This window comes from Leguminivora glycinivorella, chromosome 10 (genome assembly GCF_023078275.1).
Source record: "Leguminivora glycinivorella isolate SPB_JAAS2020 chromosome 10, LegGlyc_1.1, whole genome shotgun sequence".
NCBI lineage: Eukaryota > Metazoa > Arthropoda > Insecta > Lepidoptera > Tortricidae > Leguminivora > Leguminivora glycinivorella.
The window spans coordinates 15951926-15974345 of record NC_062980.1 but is presented as its reverse complement, the minus strand read 5'-3'; the positions used below and the strand labels follow the sequence as shown (position 1 = coordinate 15974345).

General features: G+C 39.8%; 2 protein-coding genes across 2 annotated transcripts in view; both read left to right on the top strand.

Annotated features, from left to right (window-relative positions):
* The window catches only part of LOC125230191, a 52466-nt gene extending 34163 nt beyond the window's left edge, over window positions 1-18303 (top strand). The window contains exons 10-12 of the mRNA XM_048135261.1: window positions 12419-12539; window positions 15889-16076; window positions 18175-18303. Of these exons, the coding sequence (XP_047991218.1) occupies window positions 12419-12539; window positions 15889-16075 (308 nt within the window). The 3' untranslated portion in view covers window position 16076; window positions 18175-18303. The remainder of the gene's footprint in view (window positions 1-12418; window positions 12540-15888; window positions 16077-18174) is intronic.
* On the top strand, window positions 4289-8812 carry LOC125230193. Its single transcript, XM_048135262.1, has 2 exons — window positions 4289-5449; window positions 8525-8812. Exons 1-2 carry the CDS (start codon window positions 4478-4480, stop codon window positions 8540-8542), a joined length of 990 nt encoding a protein of 329 aa, XP_047991219.1. The 5' UTR covers window positions 4289-4477; the 3' UTR covers window positions 8543-8812.
* Window positions 18304-22420: the final 4117 nt, after the last annotated feature.

Here is a 22420-nt window from a genome sequence, read left to right as displayed (position 1 = left end):
GCGCATATTGTCGCTAACAACATTCTGGCTCCCGCTCAAAATGGATGTAGGGTTGGGTCCCGTGGTACTAAAGAGCTCCTCCTCATAGACATGACCATCTGCCAACAAGTTCGGCGGAACAAGGGGGCCATTTCGGCCGCTTGGATTGACTATAAGAAGGCCTATGATTCGGTGCCTCATTCATGGCTGAGAAGGGTATTGGAGCTGTATAAACTTGATGCAGCTTTAATATCCTTCCTGGCTGCATGTATGAGGCAGTGGACCACAGTCCTTCGTCAACCAGGAGGCAGGGATGGCCCCCTGGCCCGCAGGACTTCATAAGGATTGAGCGAGGAATATTCCAGGGTGACAGTTTGAGTCCATTATGGTTCTGCCTAGCTCTGAATCCCCTCAGCACGCTGCTGAAGGATTCTGGGCTAGGTTGCCGGCTTCGGAGAGAGGGTGAAGTCATCTCTCACCTTCTGTACATGGACGATCTCAAACTATTTGCACCGAACACCCAAGACCTGATGGTGCTATTAAAAACCACAGAAGTTTTCAGTACCGCCATCAGAATGGAGTTTGGTGTCGATAAGTGTGCGGTCATGCATGTACAGCGGGGGAGGTTGTAAATTCAGAAAATTTACAACTTTCTGAGACGATGTCGTTCAGATCTATCTCTGAATCAGAAACCTATAAGTACCTTGGTATGTCACAGTCGTTGGGTATTGAGGATGTTGGCATTAGACGGTCGGTGAAGGAGCGCTTTTTCAGTCGGCTGACAAAAGTCCTTAACAGTCTTTTGTCAGGAGGCAACAAAGTGCGCGCCTTTAACGCCTGGGTAATGCCTCTACTCACATACTCCTTTGGCATACTACGGTGGACCCAGACTGAGCTGGACGCCCTGGATCGGAGGGTCCGCTCACTGCTTACCACACACCGTATGTTACACCCGCGCTCGTCTGTTATGAGATTGTACATCCCACGGAAGTGCGGAGGTCGAGGCTTCCTAAACGCCAAAGATCTCCACAACCGTGAGGTGTACAATCTTAGGAATTACTTCCTTAACAACGAGTGCGGGATGCATCGTGATGTGGTGGCAGTGGACGGAAACCTCACGCCGCTCTCCTTGGCGAAAGAGAACTGGCGCAAACCTGTGGTACTAAATACTGCGGACCGCAAGGCGGTATGGGAGAGCAAGCAGCTACACGGGCGGTTCTACAAGGCCCTCACGGGACCCGATGTAGACCTGCTCGCATCGGTGAACTGGTTACGATTCGGGGACCTCTTCGGAGAAACTGAGGGTTTTGCCTGTGCAATTGCGGACGAAGTTATGATGACGAACAACTACCGGAAATATATCCTGAAGGACGGCACGGTCGACATTTGTCGGGCATGCCGCCGTCCCGGAGAATCACTCAGGCATATCATTTCCGGTTGTTCTCATCTTGCTAATGGTGAGTACTTGCACAGGCATAATCTCGTAGCCCGGATCATTCACCAGCAGCTTGCTCTTCAATACGGCCTTGTGGACCGCGAAGTACCGTACTACAAGTACTTACCTGCGCCAGTTCTTGAAAATGGCCGTGCCACGCTCTATTGGGATCGATCTATTATCACTGACAGGACTATTGTAGCCAATAAGCCTGACATTGTGATAATAGATCGACCGCAACGCCGGGCCGTGCTCGTTGACATCACCATCCCCCATGATGAGAATCTCGTGAAAGCCGAGAAGGACAAGTCCAGTAAGTACCTAGACTTGGCTCACGAGATAACCACCATGTGGGATGTTGATTCAACGATCATTGTCCCGATAGTCGTTTCAGCGAACGGTCTCATAGCGAAGAGTCTCGACCAACATCTTAAGAGACTCTCGCTCGGTGGTTGGATCAAGGGTCAGATGCAGAAGGCGGTGATTTTGGACACAGCGCGGATAGTCCGACGGTTCCTCTCTCTGCAGCCCTAACCACCGGCAGCTTGGGCCCTGCCCCGCTGCTGGCGGCACCCTAGGTTAGGTTTTTTATAATATGTTTATATTTTTTTATTGTTTTGTAAGTGGTTTTGTATTTTACTTTTATATTCGTATTATAAATAACCTAGCCTAAGATTTGAAAGAAATAAAGAGAATAATAATAATAATAAGTGTATCATCTTGGGGCGAATGAATGGTAAACGCGTTTGGGGTGGGGCTCGTAAGAGATGGTCTGACTGTGTGAAGAAGTCGACTGGCGGCAGCCTATATCGTGCAGTCCACATGGCTTATGACCGCGTTCAATGGAGACACGCAACTTGTGGTCGCGATCCTCAGCATTGAGGGAACGAGGAAGAAGAACAATACAATACAATACAATACTCTTTATTGCACACCTCACATAGTTTACAAGTAATGCACAAGAAACAAAAACAAATTAAACAGAGGTAACAACAGGCGGTCTTATTGCTTAAGAGCGATCTCTTCCAGACAACCTTTGGGTACTGGAGTTAATATAATCAGAATAAATGGTAGGTGGCTCTAAGAAATATGAGAAGCAAAATTTAAATACAACCAAACAACATAAAACACTCATACAAATAGACATACATAAATAAGTATAACCATAAACATACATAAACATACACACATAAATACATACATAAAAAGGTTTAATATTAATAAAGAAACAAACAACAGTGTCATTCATAAAATCTAAGGAAGGGAAAGATAGTATTCTTTAGGATTTGATTTAAAAGAGGCAATAGATTGAGAACGTCTTAACTCAACAGGGAGAGAGTTCCACAGTCGAATAGCTTGGAAAGTAATGAACGATTCTAAAATTTGGAAGATGAAGATGGCACAGGTAGAAGGAAATGTTGAGAGGATGTAATTGAATTTAGATAAGAGAAACGCTCCTTGAGATAGCGGGGAGTTGCTGGATTAAAAAGTATAGAATAAAGCAGAGAAATTATGTAAGAATTCCGACGACGACGGATGGGGAGCCATTTGAGTTGAGATCGAAAACTGGAAACATGGTCATATTTGCGCAGCCCAAATATGAACCGAATACAGACATTTTGAATGCGTTCAAGTTTACGTACGTTTACGAGGTACGTTTTTTTCTTAGACTTTATCTGTCTTTACGGAGTTATATATGTCTTTGTTTTGTACCCATACTTTCCACTTTGTAACCGCTGTACAAAGTGTTTGAAAAATGGTAAAAAGTGAAAAAAATAATTTTGGGACGCAATTTTTTACCTAGTAGGATCGAAAGAAAAACATTAAATTTACCTATTTTAGAAAAAAAAAGTTTTGTAATCTTTTTTCGCGAAGATGAGCATACACGTGTGTATTCCCAAAATCGTATAATCGTGATCGTGTAGGCGGATCACATTAAATTGTTTTAGTGCCACTCTTAGCAATGAAAGGGTTGAAAGCGAATTTGTGATATGGTAGTGACAATTTACTGGCCTATCGCCCACAATACGGTTGAACCCACAGCCCACAGTCAACTTCTATGATACCCACGAGAGAAAGTGGTGTTGAAATTCTTAACCCGACACCACACGAGAAACACAATTGGATAGTTACTCAAAATTGGGTTATTTTATCTAATAGTGTTTTTACTTTTATTTTAGTTTTCAATTTTTTGCTGAAAAATTAACTTGGCAAGCATTTCGAATAACAGCTTCGAACAAAGGTAGTTGAATAATATACGATGCAATGGCTTTAGGGATGAATGAGTACTGAGAGGTGTAATAAAGTCTTACTTGTACTTTTTTGTACGTTTGTTTACTAGAGTTGTAAACTGTTTCATCTTGGCAAACATGTAGGGTAGGTTATGGCTTACTGAAACATGTAATTTACGGGGATATGCTAAGAATTTTTTCATACATATTATACTAAGAAATCTTTACTGTAGGACTTTAAACGATTTTAGATGAGCAAATAAACACTGATAAGTAAGCTTGATGTGACTGATTCAGACTAATTTAAGTGATGAATAATGAACAAGACAAGACAAGACAAGACAAGAGACGCCGTACCCAGCCAGGACATGCCTGCTCCGGACTAGCCGGCGTACCAGGGGGCGTAGTTTTGTGGGGAGTGACATGCTCAGGGATAGGGGGAGGATAGGCAATCAGCCGGCTATGCAGCCTTGAGCCAATATTGGAAGGTAGGAGGGGTAGGTTAAGTCATTAAAGGAGAGCGTTAGAAAATTAATATGTCTGTTCCTCGTTTTAGTTTCGATTAGCTAACTAACTTGTTTCGAGTTAGCTGTGTCATATCATATATTTGCATGTGGAGGGTGGTGGCATAAAAAATAATAAATCAGTCTTAAAGCAGTGCTCGTCTTTGATTCACGCTCCCTGCGTCCTTACATACTAAACATGGCGCAGCCGGTTTTTAAAATGGATTGATTTATAGTTAATAGTGGTATTTGAACTGAGTGTTAAAAATAAAGGGTTATACCTACAGATATAAAGACGTAAAACTAAAAGTAATTAATTGCAAAGTACAATGGAATCAGTTTTGCAACCACCGCCGCCGTTCGTATTTGAAAATAATCTTGTAAATGTGACATCTGGTAATTTGAGCAAAGAGTGGGATAAATGGAAGAAGAGTTTTATGATTTATTATGCAGCGTGTGAAATCGACAAAAAAGACGTGACAGTGCAGATAAATATTTTACTTCATGTCATTGGTGAACGATGTCGGGATGTATACGATCAATTTACAGATAAGACGAAATGTGACACGGTTAACAAAGTGTTGGAGAAATTTGACTGTTTTTTCTTTCCAAAGAAAAATTTAACAATTGAACGTCACAGATTTTTTACACGCGATCAGAGCGAGTTCGAGTCCGTTGAACAGTATGTGTTCGAATTAAACAAGATGGCCGTAAAGTGTGAATTCAAAGACTTGTGCCAAGATTTAGTGCGAGATAGATTAATATGTGGAATAAGAGATGGATCCTTACGAGAACGTCTGTTAAGGGAACCAGATTTGACGTTAACGAAGGCTGTGGAGATCGGTAATTTAGCAGAATTATCTCGCGCACAAGCTGTGACCTTGAAATCAGAGAGTACTGAGCATCACCATGTTCATGGAATAACGAATGAAAGTCAAAATACTAACGCTCAAGTGAACGAGATTGATGCCATACTAAAGAATCGTCGATTTTCTCGAGCACAGCGGTCAAGGTCATCGCGCGCGCGGCCGGGCGGACAATGGTCGCGCCCAGGCCCGTCGCGACAGCAGGAGCAGTATCAGGACTCACGAGGTGCTAGAGGACGTCAAACATCTTCACGGTACCACGAGGAGAGACAGTGGCACAATACGCCGAGGTATCGTGGTTGTTCACAGTGTGGTGGTGTGCATGCAAAGTTTAAGTGCCCGGCATATGGACAACAGTGTTTAAATTGTAAGAGATTCAATCACTACTCCAGAATGTGTGGAGTCTATGAGGTGCGCGAGGACTCTTCCGATCAGGTAAATAAAAATGAGTTTCTAGAGAGTTTACAGATAGGTGATACAAATATAACTTTCAAGTTAGATACCGGTGCTGACGTGAATATCCTTCCTTTCTGTAGGTTAAAAGATTTAAATATTTGTGAGTCAAATTTAACAAAAACCTCTCTGAAATTAGAAGCCTATTCAAAGGGTAAAATAAAGGTGGTAGGTAAATGTTATTTAAAAGTCACATATAGAACGAATGTTTATGTTTTACGATTTGTCGTCGTGGACACAGATTCAATGCCGATATTAGGTAGGTACTCATGTCGAGAGCTTAACCTGGTTAAGAGATTATATACTGTAGAAAAGAAAAGTGAAATTTTAGATCAATATCCGGACGTTTTTAATGGTGTAGGTTGTTTGCCAGGGAATTATAAAAATAAGGCTAAAAGAGGATGTGAGACCAGTTGTCCATTCCCCTAGGAAATTACCAGTAGCATTAAAAGACAAAATTAAAAATAAGTTGCAAGAAATGCAGGAACAAGGCATTATTGCCAAGGTCGAGCGCCCCACGGACTGGGTGAATAGCATGACGGTGGTCAAAAAGCCTAATGGTGACCTACGAATATGCTTAGATCCCCAGGACCTAAACAAGGCGATTCGGCGCGAGCACTTCAAGTTGCCAACCATAGAAGAAATCACTTCTAGTTTATCTGGAGCTAAGTACTTTAGTACTTTAGACGCAAAGCATGGATTTTGGCAAGTGGCATTACATGAGTCAAGCACGGATCTATGCACATTTAATACGGCTTTCGGTAGATTCAAATTCCTTAGAATGCCTTATGGAATCTCGTCTGCATCAGAAGTATTCCATAGAAAACTATATGAGCACTTTGAGGACATCGAGGGGGTAATTCTTTTTGTTGATGATTTATTAGTATACGCAGACACAAAAGAAGTTCATGATCAGAGACTTAGGGCAGTACTCGAGAGGTGCAGGGAAATAAATATTAAATTAAATCGCCAGAAGTGCAAAATAGGATTGAAAGAGTTAAAGTATCTAGGCCATAAAATCACCTATGCCGGGATAAAGCCAGATGATAGTCATATATTAGCAATAAAAAATCTCCCGAGGCCACAAAATACAAAAGACGTCGAACGGTTTTTAGGATTGGTTACATATGTAGGCAGATTTGTACCAAACTTATCAGAAAAAACATTTCTTTTACGGGATTTATTAAAAAAATCAGTAGAATGGCACTGGAGTCATCAACATCAAGAATGTTTCGAAAAAATAAAGGAATGTTTGACGAATCCACCAGTCTTACAATATTATAGTCTCGATAAACCGGTGGTAATCTCGGTAGATGCGAGTAAACACGGGTTAGGTTGTTGTTTACTTCAAAATGACCTACCAGTATCGTATGCTTCAAAGTCTCTGTCAAAAGCCGAACAATCGTATGCTCAGATAGAGAAGGAGTTATATGCGTGTGTCTATGCGTGTGAAAGATTTTATAGCTACATATACGGGCGAACTGACGTAACAATAGAAACAGATCACAAACCGTTGATAAGCATAGTAAATAAACCGTTAGCAAATGCACCAGCGCGTTTACAGCGTATGTTATTGAGACTTCAACCATATACTTTTAAACTGGTTTACAAGCCGGGTAGGTACTTATACATAGCCGACGCATTATCCCGTGCAGTGGCACCGGGTGCAAGCGAGAGCTCCCTCCCGCGCGACTATCTCGAGGCGCAGGCGCAGGTGTGTGCGATTACTGCTTCTAATCCATTAACTGATTCACATTTTTTGGAAATACAAAAGTGTACCAAGCAGGATGACGAATTACAGCAGCTAATTAAAGTAATTAAGTCCGGGTGGCCGACGCATAAAAATAAATTAAATACATTATTAAATCCCTACTGGGATGTGAGGCACGAACTCACGATTGCTTTTGGAATAGTTTGGAAAGAAAATCGCGTTGTAATTCCTAAATGTATGCGGAGAGAGATGCTCCAAAAAGTCCATATAGGACATTTAGGTATAGAAAAATGTCGATTAAGGGCTCGTGAGATCATGTATTGGCCAAATTTAAATTCCCAATTATTAGATTATTTATCGCGTTGTCAAGCGTGCCTTACTTACAGAAAGAAAAATAGCAAGGAACCCCTCATACCACATGAGGTACCCGAACGAGCGTGGAGTAAAGTAGGTATAGATGTTTTTCACTATGGCGGAAAATCGTTTCTGTTACTAATAGATTATTATAGTAAATTTGCAGAGGTAGTAAAACTAAAATGCTTAAAAACCGAATATGTTATCACTAAAATAAAAAACATTTTTAAAAGGCACGGTATTCCCGAAATAGTTATGAGTGATAATGGTCCCGAATTTAGCTCGAATAGTTTTAAACAGTTTTCCAAAGAGTGGTCGTTCCAGCATGTGACGTCATCTCCAGGATTTTCTCAATCGAACGGCCAAGTTGAGCGTTTTGTACAGGTCTTAAAAAACATGATGCGTAAAACTACATTTGATAACACTGATTTAAACCTAGCTTTATTAGAATATGCAAACACTCCCATATCATCTAGTCTCCCATCCCCGGCGGAGTTATTTTACAGCAGAAAATTAAGAAGTATAATTCCATGTTCACCCAAATTGTTGATGCCAAAAATACAGAAAGATGTTGTTAAAAACTTGAAGGCCCGCCAGTACAATCAGAAACTTTATTATGATAGAGGAGCTCGACAATTACCGGAGTTATTCATTGGTCAAAAAGTAAAAGTTAGACATAATGATTCATGGATAGCTGGTACAATACTAAAGAAGCTGAGTTTTAGGTCTTACATTGTTAAATTACTGTCGGGGTCAGAGTTAAGACGAAACAGAAAACATATAATTATCGATTCGCAATTTAGGGTTGATAATGAATTGCCGCGCGCAAATTATGATGACATAAATGTAGGTCAAGATAACGCTCAGCTGATCGGTGTGCCCACGTGTTCCCGCGCGCCCGCGCCCGCGCAGGCCCCGCCGCATTCGCCCAGCACCGGTTCTAACTCTAACGTTCCCGTAAACAATACTTACCGAACTACTCGTTCCGGCAGGGAAGTACGACCTCCTGATCGGTGGGGATTCCCAGCCACATCATGAAGGGTCAACAACGTCCAGTGAAATTAAACCCGGCGAAAATTGTGAACAATAAATTACTCGTAATGTTTAGATTAAGTAACTTTATAATAGGCCAGCCAAATAAATTGCATGTCTTTGTAATTATTAAAGTGTAAATGTAATAATTAAGTTAACTATAATTTTTTTTGTTACTTACCTACCAGATTTATTTTTAATTCACCTTACAGTCAATTTATATAAATGTATTTACCACGTTACTTGCTTTTACCAACATGCATTTCAATTAGTAGACATACATTTATACTTTTAGGTATTGTAACAATTGTTAATTGAAACCTAATTAATCCTATTTGCCAATTTTGAATTTTGTATAATTATGATTATATCAATTAAGTTAAATAAAATATCAATACCTACAACAAATTGCATGTTCAGAAATGAATGTATATAGTCAATAAGGAATAAAAATTGTTGTTAAGATATACGCTAAACTAAAATATGTAATGTGATTTTTTTTATTGAAAAACAATTGTAAGTAATTATTATTTTTTGTTTAAAAAGGGAATTGTAATATCATATATTTGCATGTGGAGGGTGGTGCATAAAAAATAATAAATCAGTCTTAAAGCAGTGCTCGTCTTTGATTCACGCTCCCGTCCTTACATACTAAACAAGCGTCCTTACATACTAAACAACTATAGGCGGCCTCTAAGAGGTGGGGTTTAGGGCGTCTTAGGATGTGTCCTAGGTAGCACATTCGGAGGCATTTTATCCTCTTTGTGATTGTTTTACCGTTGAGGATATCTCGAATCTTAGCTGGTTTCGGTGCTGTTCCTGACTTGTTTATCATGTCTCTTAACCTTTCGTATGCGTCTGTCAAAAAATTGTCATTAATATATTAGTCATAATAACTACATGTTAAAGTTGAAACAATATGGAGCAGATCTGCTCCTAAGCATACGAGAGGTTAATATTATTCGCTCATAGCGTCTGAGTTTGGATCTATTGGCTTTAGTAAGGGCTGCACACTTGAGCCCGTATGTGATGGTAGGTTCGATGACCATTTTATATAGTAGAAGTGTGATCTGCCATTGCATTCTAGATTCTTTGACGAATTTAGTAAGAATTTTAGCGTTTCGTAGAGCCTGTTTGCAACGTGTGTGAACTGTGTTATTTCTAGATAGCGTAGACGTGATGTATGTTCCTAGGTATCTAATTTCGTTCACTGGGGAGATTAGTGAGCTACCGAGGGTGACGAAGGTTCCCTGATTTTGGTTTGTATTTACTGGGTCTCTCACTAGTAATTTAGTTTTAGTCTCATTCACTCTGAGGCCTACCGTTTCGAATAAGGATTTGGCTTTATCGTAAATGGTATGAAGCTGTTGCTGGCAATTAGAAATAATGATTACGTCGTCCGCAAATGCCAAAATGATAGGTAATTGTATTTCTTGGTCCTGGTTGAGCTTCACAAAGGGAAGCTCTTCTTCAAGGGTTATGAATACGTCATCCATTAGTATCGTAAATAACCTGGGAGAAAGAGGGCACCCCTGTTTGACGCCTTTGCCTTTTTTAATCCACCTTGTTTGTTGCCCGAACCATTTTATACAGGTTAATTCGTTCATGGCCGCTTTGACTATTCTGTTGGTCATAGCTCTGTTTGTTCTACTCAGTAGTATGTCCCTGAGGGCGTTTAGGTCCACGGTGTCGAAGGCTTTTTCCAGGTCGATTGATAGAACGTACGTTTTGTTGCCTGCTTTCCACTCTTCGTCCAAAACTCTCCGTAGGGTGAACATGTGGTCGTCTGTGGATCTGTTTTTCAGGAATGCTGCCTGGTAATTACCAAGTTCCTTGGTTGATTCTTCTAACTTTGCTAAAAGAAAGTTGGCGTATATTCTGTAGCCGGTAGTACAGATAGAGGTGCGTCGGTAGTCGTCAATCGTTCTCGGATTAGATTTTTTGGGAGGGGTACTTGGACTGACTGTGTCCAGGTGGCCGGCAAAACGTTTTTTGTCCAAGCCGTTTTTATATGTCCTAGAATCTCGGATTTTAGCTCCCAGGTGTTTGCTTTGTATAATTCCGTGACCACTTGATCGATGCCGGGGAGGTACCGTTTCTCATTTGGCTGATGATCTTATCAATGTCCTCCATTGTGGGGTCCTCTCCTAGTTCTGATGGGTCCTCCTCGATGAGTCCGTCAATGAAAGGCCCCTCCATGTTGTCTAGTTCGTTTTCCCATTTTGACATTGGGATAAAAGTGTTTTTGATTTGCCGTCTTTCTTTTTGTTTATGTCTTCTGTAGAAGTCGTAAGTGATCTTCATTCTCATCGATGGGTGTGTTTTGGCTAGCCCCTGAAGAACGCTCTGCATTCTTTTTCGTCGTCTGCTGCTTCGATCGTTTCTAAACGACGCCTGCACTCTCTGAGATTGTTTCTAACTGATGGGTCCTGTGGGTGTTGTTTACTTTGAAATTTTGCCTTTTGTAGATTTGTTAGTGCCTCTTTGCGTTCTGTGGAGTAGTTAGGTTGATATTTTAGGGTCTTATTAGCGGCAGTTTTCATGATGTTCATGATGTTGTCCCACGGTAGTGGCATTGTTCTCTCCGCTCTGCTTTTCTCAGTTAGATCCATAAGGCAACCTTGGTATTCTTTAACTGTTGAGCTGTTTTGGAGCAGTTCGTAATTAAGGGTCCTGTAGTTGAATTCGTCGGTTATCGTCTCGTTGGTTGTCTGATAAGAAACTTTCTTACGGGTTAAACCGTGTCTTTGTTTCAGATTACCCCATATCATTTTGTGATCAGATAAGTGTGTGTACTCCCCTTTGATAAAGTTAAATATGGGTCGACTTCTTGCGTCTGTCATTATATGGTCGATTTGAGACCTTTTCTCTCCTGACCTCCAAGTCAGTTTACAGCTTGTCCGTCCAAAAGAAGTTTCTAATCGGAATTTCTCCCTGCGAATCAGGTCTAATAAGATTTCCCCGTTGTCGTTAGTCTTTTCATGAAAGAGGTTCCTGCCTATTAGTTTTTGATCCCGAAGTGCAGTTGTGTCTTTGAGGCCAATGTGAGCGTTCAAGTCTCCTAGGATGATAGGTGTTGCATTCTTTGGTTTCTTATCTAACAGTTGTAGAAGGCGTGTTAGGTCATTGGCGGCGGCAGACGCTGCATTAGACCAGTGGGTTGTGATAATAAATAGTGTGGATTAGTATGGCTACGCCTCTTCTGTTGTTGTTTCCGCTAAGATTCCACGTGTAGTGTTTTGAGTCGAGTGTGCCAGATTTGAGATGTGTTTCTTGTAAGCATGCGATGTGGATTGACTTTTCTTCCAGTAGTGAGTCAATGTCACGTTTTTTAATTTGTGTCGCCGCACCTCTTACGTTCCAAGTGGCCACGTTTATGTTTTCTACATCACGTTTATGGGTGGCAGGGTATGGATTCAGACTAATTTAAGTGATGAATAATGAACATACATATTATTCACTTTGTACGGTAAGCGCGACATGGAATGTTTTGGCTTCGGTAATGGTGACTGGGAGAAGCGTGCTGAGCTGAGGCCCGAGTGGCGTAGAGACCTATGTCTGTGAGTGAAGAAGCATGACAAAACGGTGCTTTGAAAACCTAAAACATAGGAGAAATAAGCGTTATCGAGCCGAAAACCTTTTCTTCTTCAGAGACTCAACATGATCACGTATGCGACGTGCGGCAAGAAGTGTCGAGCAGCGATAGGCTTGTACAGTCATAGGAGGAAATGCGTTGGTCGGCTCAATCGCTCCTAATACGATGTTGCATAAATTATCCGTCAGGGATGCAGTGGCCAATATTGATGACGTTACGGGATTAAAAACTATAAAAAAGTGTGGTTATGTTGTTACAGTGAGCGCGACCATTACACTGGGTGTGATATGGCAGGGAAGCGCGAGGTTGCGGGTCTATCCGCGACACTTACTAGTCGCACCGGGGCAACGCGAGCGTATCTACCTGCAATACACTGCAGCGTGAGTATCAAAACACCGTCATCGTTATAGACGGTCAACCAAATTTTGGCACAAAAAAGACCGCATAATTCAATCGCAGTAAAAAGCTAGTTTTCAATAAATTTTTAAGTGTTATGGCTCCACCAATGTCAAGGTTTAGAAAGGCACGCGCTTTATGAAGACAATTGGCTGGTGAGCCCTACATTTTTCAAATTTGTCGCCATTTGACGACCGGTCGGGCCTAGCGCGTGGTGACCCTGCCAACTAATCCGCGGTTCTGGGTTCGAATCCCGGTAAGAGCATTTATTTGTGATGAGCACAAATTCAAGTTTTTCTGCGAAACATGTTATGCAAAGTGTGTTTCTGACCAAAATTATTCTGTCAGATGACGGTAACCCGATATATTTGTTCCTGAATTATCGATGTTTTCTATGTATATAGGTATGTATTTATCTATATAAGTAAGTATATCGTCGCCTAACACCCATATATAGTACAAGCTTTGCTTAGTTTGGAGATAGGTTGATCTGTGTAAGGTGTCCCCCAATATTAATTTATTTTTAGAGCCATGATTTCATTTACCGTCTATACATATCGATACCTCTGGGTTCAATTGGCGTAAAGGACATTTCGGCGAAAATGAGTTATATATACAGTTTTGTTCAGAATTTCAAGCGCTATCGATCTGTGTAGTTAAAATTTCGATATCTCTTAAAAAGTTGCCTTTACGACCAAGATTTTCTACTATGGACTTGCAAAAATAGCTTTTCTGAAGGGGCGTAAATATCAAGTCATTAATTATAAATTATTATTTATGTCGTAAAGGAAATCTACAAATAAAAATATAGTCGTAAGTCACCTTGATATATATTGTTGCCCTTTAAGCCCTTACTTTTTAAGGATCACTTTCTATAGTAGCGTGGTAAAGTTGGGCGTAAAGGACAAGTTTTTTTGTTCTTCGTCCTTTACGACCAGCACTAAAAATATTTTATCCGCAACTGTAATCGATATCATTGGGTTCAATGGTCGTAAAGGACATATAATGCAGGTTTCCAAGAGAAAGATAAACCCACTTTTTTGTTTCTTTGACCTATATTTGTGACGTGTATAAGAAAAATATGCAGATTACGAGTATCTTTAACCTAGTGTAACAACCGTAGTGATAAACTAAACGATTTAGAAGATAGATGGTTGTAAAGGACACGTCAAAAGCTATTAACGTCCTTTACTTCCATGATTTGATAGGGTCGTAAATGACGGTCTTAGATGATTTTTATACAAAACCGGGGCGTAATTGTAACCGGAATGGTACAAATGTTGTGCTAAGTTTACAATTAAAAACTGGAAAAATGTGTCAAAACGTACTTAATATTATGGCATAGAATAGACATTAGTTTAATGCAGTGTATTATTTATCTAAGCTATCTTAGAAACAAAAAAGAACAAGACTATTTTATATCCAGTTTTGTAATAAAGAAACAATATTTGCTTAAAAACGATCTACTAATACTTTGGCAACAAGCTCAAAGTTATTTTTTTAGTATTCGCCGCTGTTGTAATATAGTCAGTAGGTTACGCATTCAGCCTTTAATTCTAGCAGGGAAACGCTTTCGTAGTATTATTATACTGCGACGAGATGTAGGTAATAAAAAAAAAAAACCGGCCAAGTAATTAAAAAAAAAAACACTATGGTAATCAGGGTACGTACCCACAACGTATGCACAAACGCTCACGATAATATCTAAGTATTTCGTAGCTATATATCTTTATCACTCTTGCGTATTGCACCAGACTGCATTTTTGTCGGCGTCTGGCGTCGACGATTGCCATTCAGCTACGCCGCCAGTAAACTTTAACAGTAGACTATACTAACATTTAGTGCGACAATAACAGGTGCGTTTCGCTAGCGAATGAGAGTTAGCGTTTGGTGACTTGGCTATGTACCCACAGGTACTTAAAGCATTGACTATAATATTTCTAGGATTGAACTCATAATTAAGATTATTCTTATTTAACAGGTTAAAGACTAAATAACAATCTTCTATTTTAAAATTATCAAAAATATGAATCAACATAGTAGGTAGTCTTGACTACAGTTACTATTATTTATTAGTTGGTCACAGTTTGTATACGCGTCCTAACTTGCGTTTATAAATTGGTACTTAACTCTTAGTTATTCTTAGAACTTCTTTCTACTTTAGACTTAAAATTACTGTCGTATTAATATAGTCTACTGTTCACAGTTTCTGATTAAAGTTTACGTGATTACCATTAGTGTTTTTATATTTACTTAAACTACGAAAGCGTTTCCCTGCTAGAATTAAATACTGAATGCGTAACTTATTGAGAGTTGAGACAGCGGCGAGTACTAAAATAATAACTTTCCAAAATACTAGATAGTTTTTAAGCAAATGTTGTTTCTTTATTGCAAAACTGGGTATAAAATAGTCTTATTCTTTGTCTTTGCTAAATATTTAGATAAATATACACTGTAACACTACTGTGGCTATTCTATGGCATATTAACTACGTTTTGATACATATTTCAAGTTTTTCAATTGTAAATTAAGCTAAAAACAGTTGCCATTTGTACCATTCCGATTACATTTACGCCCCGAATTTGTATAAAAATCATTTAAGACCGTCATTTACGACCCTATCAACTCTAATTGTTCAAAAAAATCATGGGTGTAAAGGACGTTCATAGCATTTTGACATGTCCTTTACAACCATCTAACTTCTAAACCGTTTAGTTTATCACTACAGGTGCTACACTAGGTTAAGGATACTAAAAATCTACATATTTTTCTATATTCGTCACAAATATAGGTCAAAAAACAAAAAAGATATAAACATTTTTCTAAAAAAAAAGTTGTTTTTTGCTTCTCCTGAAAACCTGCATTTTGTCCTTTACGCCAATTGAACCCAAAGGTATCGATATTATATCGGCCTGTTGGGTATTCAGTCCTGGATGAAAGCTTCTTCGCTTTTCTTCCATTCCTTTCGATAAATATTGGTTTGGTCTGTAAAATACATCTACATTGTTACAGTCTTGTGGGAGGTATTGATATGAATGTGAACAAGATAGGAAAGTAACTATGTAGTTATGTTGTATCTGAAATGGACGAAACAGAATTGTGAACAAAGTGGCTTTGAGCCATTTACCATAGATTTCCAATATTTTTTTTAAATTATAAATGGGCTTGGCCGCAGAATAGCCAAAAAGGCAAAGACGTCGCCTACAATGGAGTGAGCTCGCCCAGAAGATGCCTGTTCACTCTTGATTTGAAGGTGGCCGGGCTCAAAGTGACAATACACAAGTGCAAATATAGTGTAGTTAAACTTAGTTCTGTATTATTCTTCCTCGTCAGATGGACTGGCACGGCAGTACCCGTAGAAGGCTGCGTCCATATAGCGGCCGCCGCCGGCGCAGGCGATTGGTGTCGCGCCGCGCTGTACGTGCGCGCTCAGCCCGCTCGAGACGCCAAGTTTAGTCAGGACGTACACGATCACACGGATCAGTGGAACCTGTGGCCTCCTTCATTGCCTCAGCTGTGAGGTAATTACTGCCTTTTTATGTTTCCCTAGGGGTCAAAAGGCCTGTGTTGGAGATAATTTAGTCAGGAGTTGCACAACTTCACACGGATCAGTTGAACTTGTAGCTCCCATAACTGCTTCGACCGGTACAAATAAACGCTCAGTCAGCTCGTGACGCCAAGTTTAATTAGGAGGTCCACGATCACACGGATTAGTGGACCTTGTGGCCGCCGTCACTGCCTCAGCTTTGAGGTAAGTACTGCCTCTTCGTTTTTCCCTAGGGCTCAAGTAAATACTTATGTTGGAGATAATTTAGTCAGGTTACACAACTTCACGAATCAGTGGAACGTGTAGTCCCCGTCGCTGCCTCGGCTGTATTGTTAGACAATTGTAGGTACTATATGTTGCTAGAATTCAAGTGAATACTCAGCCAGCTCGCGATGCCAAGTTTAGTCACAGGAGGTACACGACCATCCGGATCAGTGGACTTGTTGCCGCCGTCAATGCCTCAGCTGTGAGGTTAGTACTGCCTTTTCATTTTCCCCTAGGGGTCAAGTAGAGGCCTGTGTTGGAGATAATTTAGTCAGGAGTTGCACAACTTCAGGGATAAAATTTTTGTTGTATAATTAAATCTATAAATTTACCTCCTATGTTCCTGGCATTTCGGTGTCACCATGGTATTCTCCGAATCATGAAATTTCTAACCAGGGGGCCGATTTTTGAGTCTCACGGCGTTCGAATTCAGAAAATTGTCACTGAATATAATAGGCAATTCACCATTTTCAACCGGTATTTTAGTGACAGTGAGACTCAAAAATCGGCCCCCAGTTTGTAGAAAATTATCTAGTATGACTAACAAATGATTTTTAACAGTGATGCATGTGTCTGTAGCAGTCGCAATCTATGTATTTGAATTCTTGTGGGCGATTTATTACTTAGCTCTTCATTACAACAAATTACATTAGTACGGAATATCGTCACTAATTTTAAAAAATCTCGTATCTCACGCTGTTCCTCAAAGTTAAAACGCAGTAAGTCTATATGCATTCCATACATACTTACTACAATTTTCTTTTCATTGACAGACGAAGATACACGTTTTTTTAAAAGTAGTGACGATATCCGTTCTTAATACAGCCACAGCTACAAAAAGAATACAAACCAAGCTGTTTTGAATATTCCGAGACCAAATAAGGAGCAAATTGGAATATTCTGCGTTCATTTGCAGTTTCCTTTGCACAGTATCGTTGCAATTGAATATAACTTTAATTTTAAATTGTAGGTACACTTGATAAAGAAACATTTAAATATTGTCAACTAGCTTCTGCCCGCGGCTTTACTCGCGTTAAATCACAGATGTCATATATACCATAGACCAACCGTATCTACTTAGTGTCAAATGAACTCAGTAAAATCCACTGAGTTGTCCGTCTTTAATCGCAGCTTGCAGCTTTCAGGCGTCAATTTTTATAAGTTAAAGTCAACAATAACATTAAAACTACCTAGTTACGTGGTATTTAATTGCAACAACAACAGCACAAAAATTATCAACACAGAAGGGCCTGAGATATATTTAAAATCACAGGCAAGTAACAACTTTAGTACAAAATCTGACACGCTCGGCCCCTTATACAAATAGAGAACTTGTTTATTCTATCTAAATGAATCTTGTTTTCTTTTATGCTCTAAAAACTAATTCAATGTCGCATTTTTAACCCCCGACGTCTGTCTGTCTGTCTGTCTGTCTGTCTGTCTGTCTGTCTGTCTGTCTGTCTGTCTGTCTGTCTGTCTGTCTGTCTGTCTGTCTGTCTGTCTGTCTGTCTGTCTGTCTGTCTGTCTGTCTGTCTGTCTCTCTGTCTCTCTGTCTGTCTGTCTGTCTGTTTGTCTGCCTGTCTGTGTGTGTGTCTGTCTGTGGCATCGTAGCTCCCGAGCGGATTGCATTTAGAAGTTGCTTTTTGTCTAAAAGTTAGTCGCTTCTTACCATGTTTCATGAAAATCGTCAATTCGTCGTTTTTTCTTTTTTTAGCCGTTGAATGACGGAAAAAAAACAAATCGACACACATACACTTTCCCATTTATAATATTAGTATGGATATTTAACAACATTCATTCGTTTGTAGATCGTGGTTCTTGCGAACACTTTGAACGAGCACAGAGGAAAATTGAGCTTTACTGGGAAGAGACCTTTTTAACTGTATTGATATATTTTGTAACATATTTTAATAAACTGTGCATTTCTTAATAATAGCTTCTATTTTTGATCTTATTTTGATAAGGATGTTACCCTCGTGAAAGATTGTTATTTCGTACTACAGGCCCCGTAGCCGAATGGCATTTCTGCGAAACGAAACGCCATCGAAACGCCGCAGAAATGTGGTCTGGCTCTGTCGCGCCAATACGCAAGAGCGATAGAGATAGATGGCTACGAAAGAGATATTATAGTGAGCGTTTCGTGAGCGCTTGTGCATTCGGCTACGCAAACAGCTATAAAAATTAATCTGGTAGTATATCTCTAGGTTCAAATACTGTCGTATCCGTCCTGAGCTTAAAGCAACCAGGGTAAATGGCAAAACGCTCACGGCCCGCTAGTAGGCGAATGGCATTTCGTGTTTGGCGAAACGAACGGGGCCACTCCCGTACGAATGGCATTTCGAAACGCGCCATCAGAAAATGTAGTCTGGCTCTGTCGCGCCAATACGCAAGAGCGAAAGAGATATATAGCTACGAAAGAGATATTATCGTGATCGTTTGTGCATTCGGCTACGTACACAGATTATGAAACGTCTTGGTATTTGCACATTCATATCAACTGATAGGTTTTTGAAAGTTTAAAGGAATAACAATACTCTTAGCTTCTATTCGCTTCATCACAAGATGAGCCTTGTGGCGTAGATTGACAATACCTAATACCTAAGTATGCGCAAAGAGGATCGAGTATTATAGAAAGTTACTGTCAAAGTAAAATGTGTAATCACAGTGCATAGACTGCCATCTCTCAACACAGGCTTAAAACTTTTGAACCTCAGTTTTGACAATTTGGACCATATTCTTAGCTTGATATGTGTTAAAATGTCATATATTAAATTAATATTAGCGCCATCTAGCCGAGCGTCTCCCAAAGGTGTAACGCTCTAGGCCACCGTACCTTTTTCTATATGGTTCTGAGGTATGTTTAGGTGTGTTTTTTAGACTGTAGCTGTCTATACAGAGTTACATATGTCTTTGGTATGCGTAAATTCAACATTTTAAAGAACCGATCTTGTTTAGGGGTAAATAAAGACAGCATTTTTTTTTGTTTAAATTTATACTCTGTAGATGCATATTAATTTCAGTAAAAAACAACCTATAGCGCGGCAGGATGTCTACAGTACTTCCATGATGTAAAAAAAAACAATTCTCACTTTAATACTGATACATTTGGACATTAAACTAATCCCGGTACCGGAAAGTTCCTACAATAGTTCCCTGCAGTATCCCACAATAGGTATAATATTTTAAGTGAATGCCTATCTATTTAATTAAGCTCCTTTGCGGTTGTTTCCAGCGTTTCATTGTTACTGGGAAACCCGTTTTATTGATAACGGAAACATTACAAACTCCAGCTTGTAATAAACAACGCTAACTATCTGCCCTGGCTAAGCCCTGGCTCGGAGATAGGGATGTCACGAATGTCGCATGTGTCACATTCGCGAATGCGAATATTCAGAATGCGAATGCGAATGCGAATATCGCTGAATTCCATAAAAAACCAAGCAATCACCAACAACCCGCTGGGTGGAAATGCTTACTATTGGTCAAGATGCCGAGTACGAACTTCACGCCGTACGAATTTGAGCTATATTCTGCGCATGTGCGAGTCGACAGTCGACAAGTACTCAATTGGAGCGGCCGGCGCGGGCGAGGAACAGGCTGCGGCTTGCACATATTCGCATTCGCAAAACATTCGCATCGTTTGAAGCGAATGCAAATGTTTAAAAGAATGCGAATCTTTCGCATATGCGAATGCGAATGCAAATATTCGTAACATCCCTACTCGGAGACTAGAACAGAATGGTATACACTGCAAAAGATTAGATTTGAAAATTGAAATATAAAGCCTGGCCAGAAATATATGACTACGCGCCATGTTGCGGAATTGCATAAGAACTATTTTCTTCATACTATACAGAACTGTCACTCCATACATCACCATAACAGCGCCCTCCTGACAATAGTCATATATTTCTGGTCAGGTGACGTAGCCGAATGGCACAAACGTTCACGATACGCTTTGAACACTCAATTCAATATTACTATAATTTTGTTTTTGTAATATTTTATATTCATAAGCAATTAAGACATAAATAACTTCAGACAACCTTCACTTATTCACCTCTTCAATAACTCCTTAGTAAACCTAGTACCAACCGTAAATTCCAATCTTCAGAAAAATATTGGTTATTCCAGAGGGCTCCAATCACCGGATTTATTCATAGGGTTAGCCCACAGATCTTTAACATTAGAAGGTGCAAGTCAAAGAACTTATTAGTTGCGGTACAAAAAAATTGCTTAAGAAAATTATAAATTAAACAACAAAGCATATATATATAAGAACCGTCTACAACTTTTCTGCTTTGCCTGATGGTTGATTGGTAGATTGCCTTATGGCATTAAGTTCGCCTATTGTACGTTACATTTCTTTGTGCAATAAAGATTAAATAAATAAATAAATATAGCGAAAGAGATCTTAGAGAATCAGATAATCGTAATGTATCGGCTTCTTCTTTACCGAAGAGGTTTTTTGTATCTCAGAACTTCAGCAAAAGCCCAATACTTTTCTGATGTGTGTCAGATATACCTACCTACTTAGTGCCCTTTTGCAATGCAGCGTCTACGGGAGGCAGCACTTGACCGAGGCGCAGGCTGTTCTAGCTGATACATTATGCATGTGCTCATTGGAACCTGCCACAAAATTAAGGTTAACTCCATACATGTGGCTTAAAATTTAGCGGAAAGTTTCGGTATAAATCAGGGTCCGTTTCCAGTTTCAGTGATACTCATTTCACTTGGTCCGCCAACCCTAATGGGCCATTTTTTTCCACTTAAAAATTCCAAATGCAAAAAAGTGGGAAGGAAAATTTTGAAAAAAAAAATTGGCCCCGGTATATTGGATACGACGTGCGTGACCAGTAGCCCCTCAGGCAGGCAGACAGGCAGGGTCAGTAAGGGTAAGTAATCAATAAGCTATCGACTATTTTTTTAGCTCAAGAAAGTCAAGAATAAACAAAATACAGAGAACCCCTTTTGTAAAATATACAGGGTGATTTTGTAAGTACTAGTCAAGTTATTAATCTCTACACCGTATAAAACAAAGTAGCCCGCCGCATCTGTCTGTGTGTGTGTGTTCGCGATAAACTCAAAAACTACTGATCAGATTTTTATGCGGTTGCACCTATGAATAGAGATGACTCTATGATGAGATGATGATGATGATGATGAGATGATGATCTTGAGGAAGGTTTAGATATATAATTTGTTGAGATTCTGTTTGAATTAGTTGAAATATGATGATATTTGCTAATCGAGTCGGACAAAATCAGGCTGGCTATGAGCTTTAACCGAAAATGCTGCCTAAACCGATTTCAGTGATGTTAAAGCAAGGTATGGCGAAATTGTGTCTGTCGTAGGTCTACAAAAAAGTCCGCGATGGCATAATCTTTTACGGATAACATACTATTATCATCTTTATGATAATCCCCGTGCGTACACTGAGAGAAAATACAACCAGTTTTCATGTTCGTTCAACAAGATTGCCCGCCCCCGCACGGCGCCCTTTTGGTTAAAATATAGCGCGCTACGACGGCGCGGGGGAATGATTCAAAAACAAGCTACTTGTCATTTGAAATAGTGCGGATTTCAATATTATTCTGAATCAAAAAGTCGATTTTATAAAAACAACCTGACACATATTGTTTTAAACATATTTTGGCTGATTCAAACGGATAAACCCACTCAAGTCGAACTTGTTAAATTCACAATGCAAATTTCTCCCAGTGTAGCCGCCAGTATACACAGACAATGTATCTACATGGTGTAAAGTGTAAAGTTGTAAACATCAACATTTGTATCATTGACGTCGTCTGTAGGTACCATTGTCGACCATTCGTACAGTCACATGCAAAATATTACACAACGAAGGCTGCAAAAATATCTATCGATATTTTAAAGTCATAAGAGCCTGTCACGTATTTTCCGACCTTCGGTTCGGTTATTATTGCAGTGATTGTACATCGTACAAAAAGGTTATAATTATGTAATTAAAATAAATATATGGGACGCTGGCTTCTAAGCATACTTGTTAACTCGACCATACATACAATAGGCTAC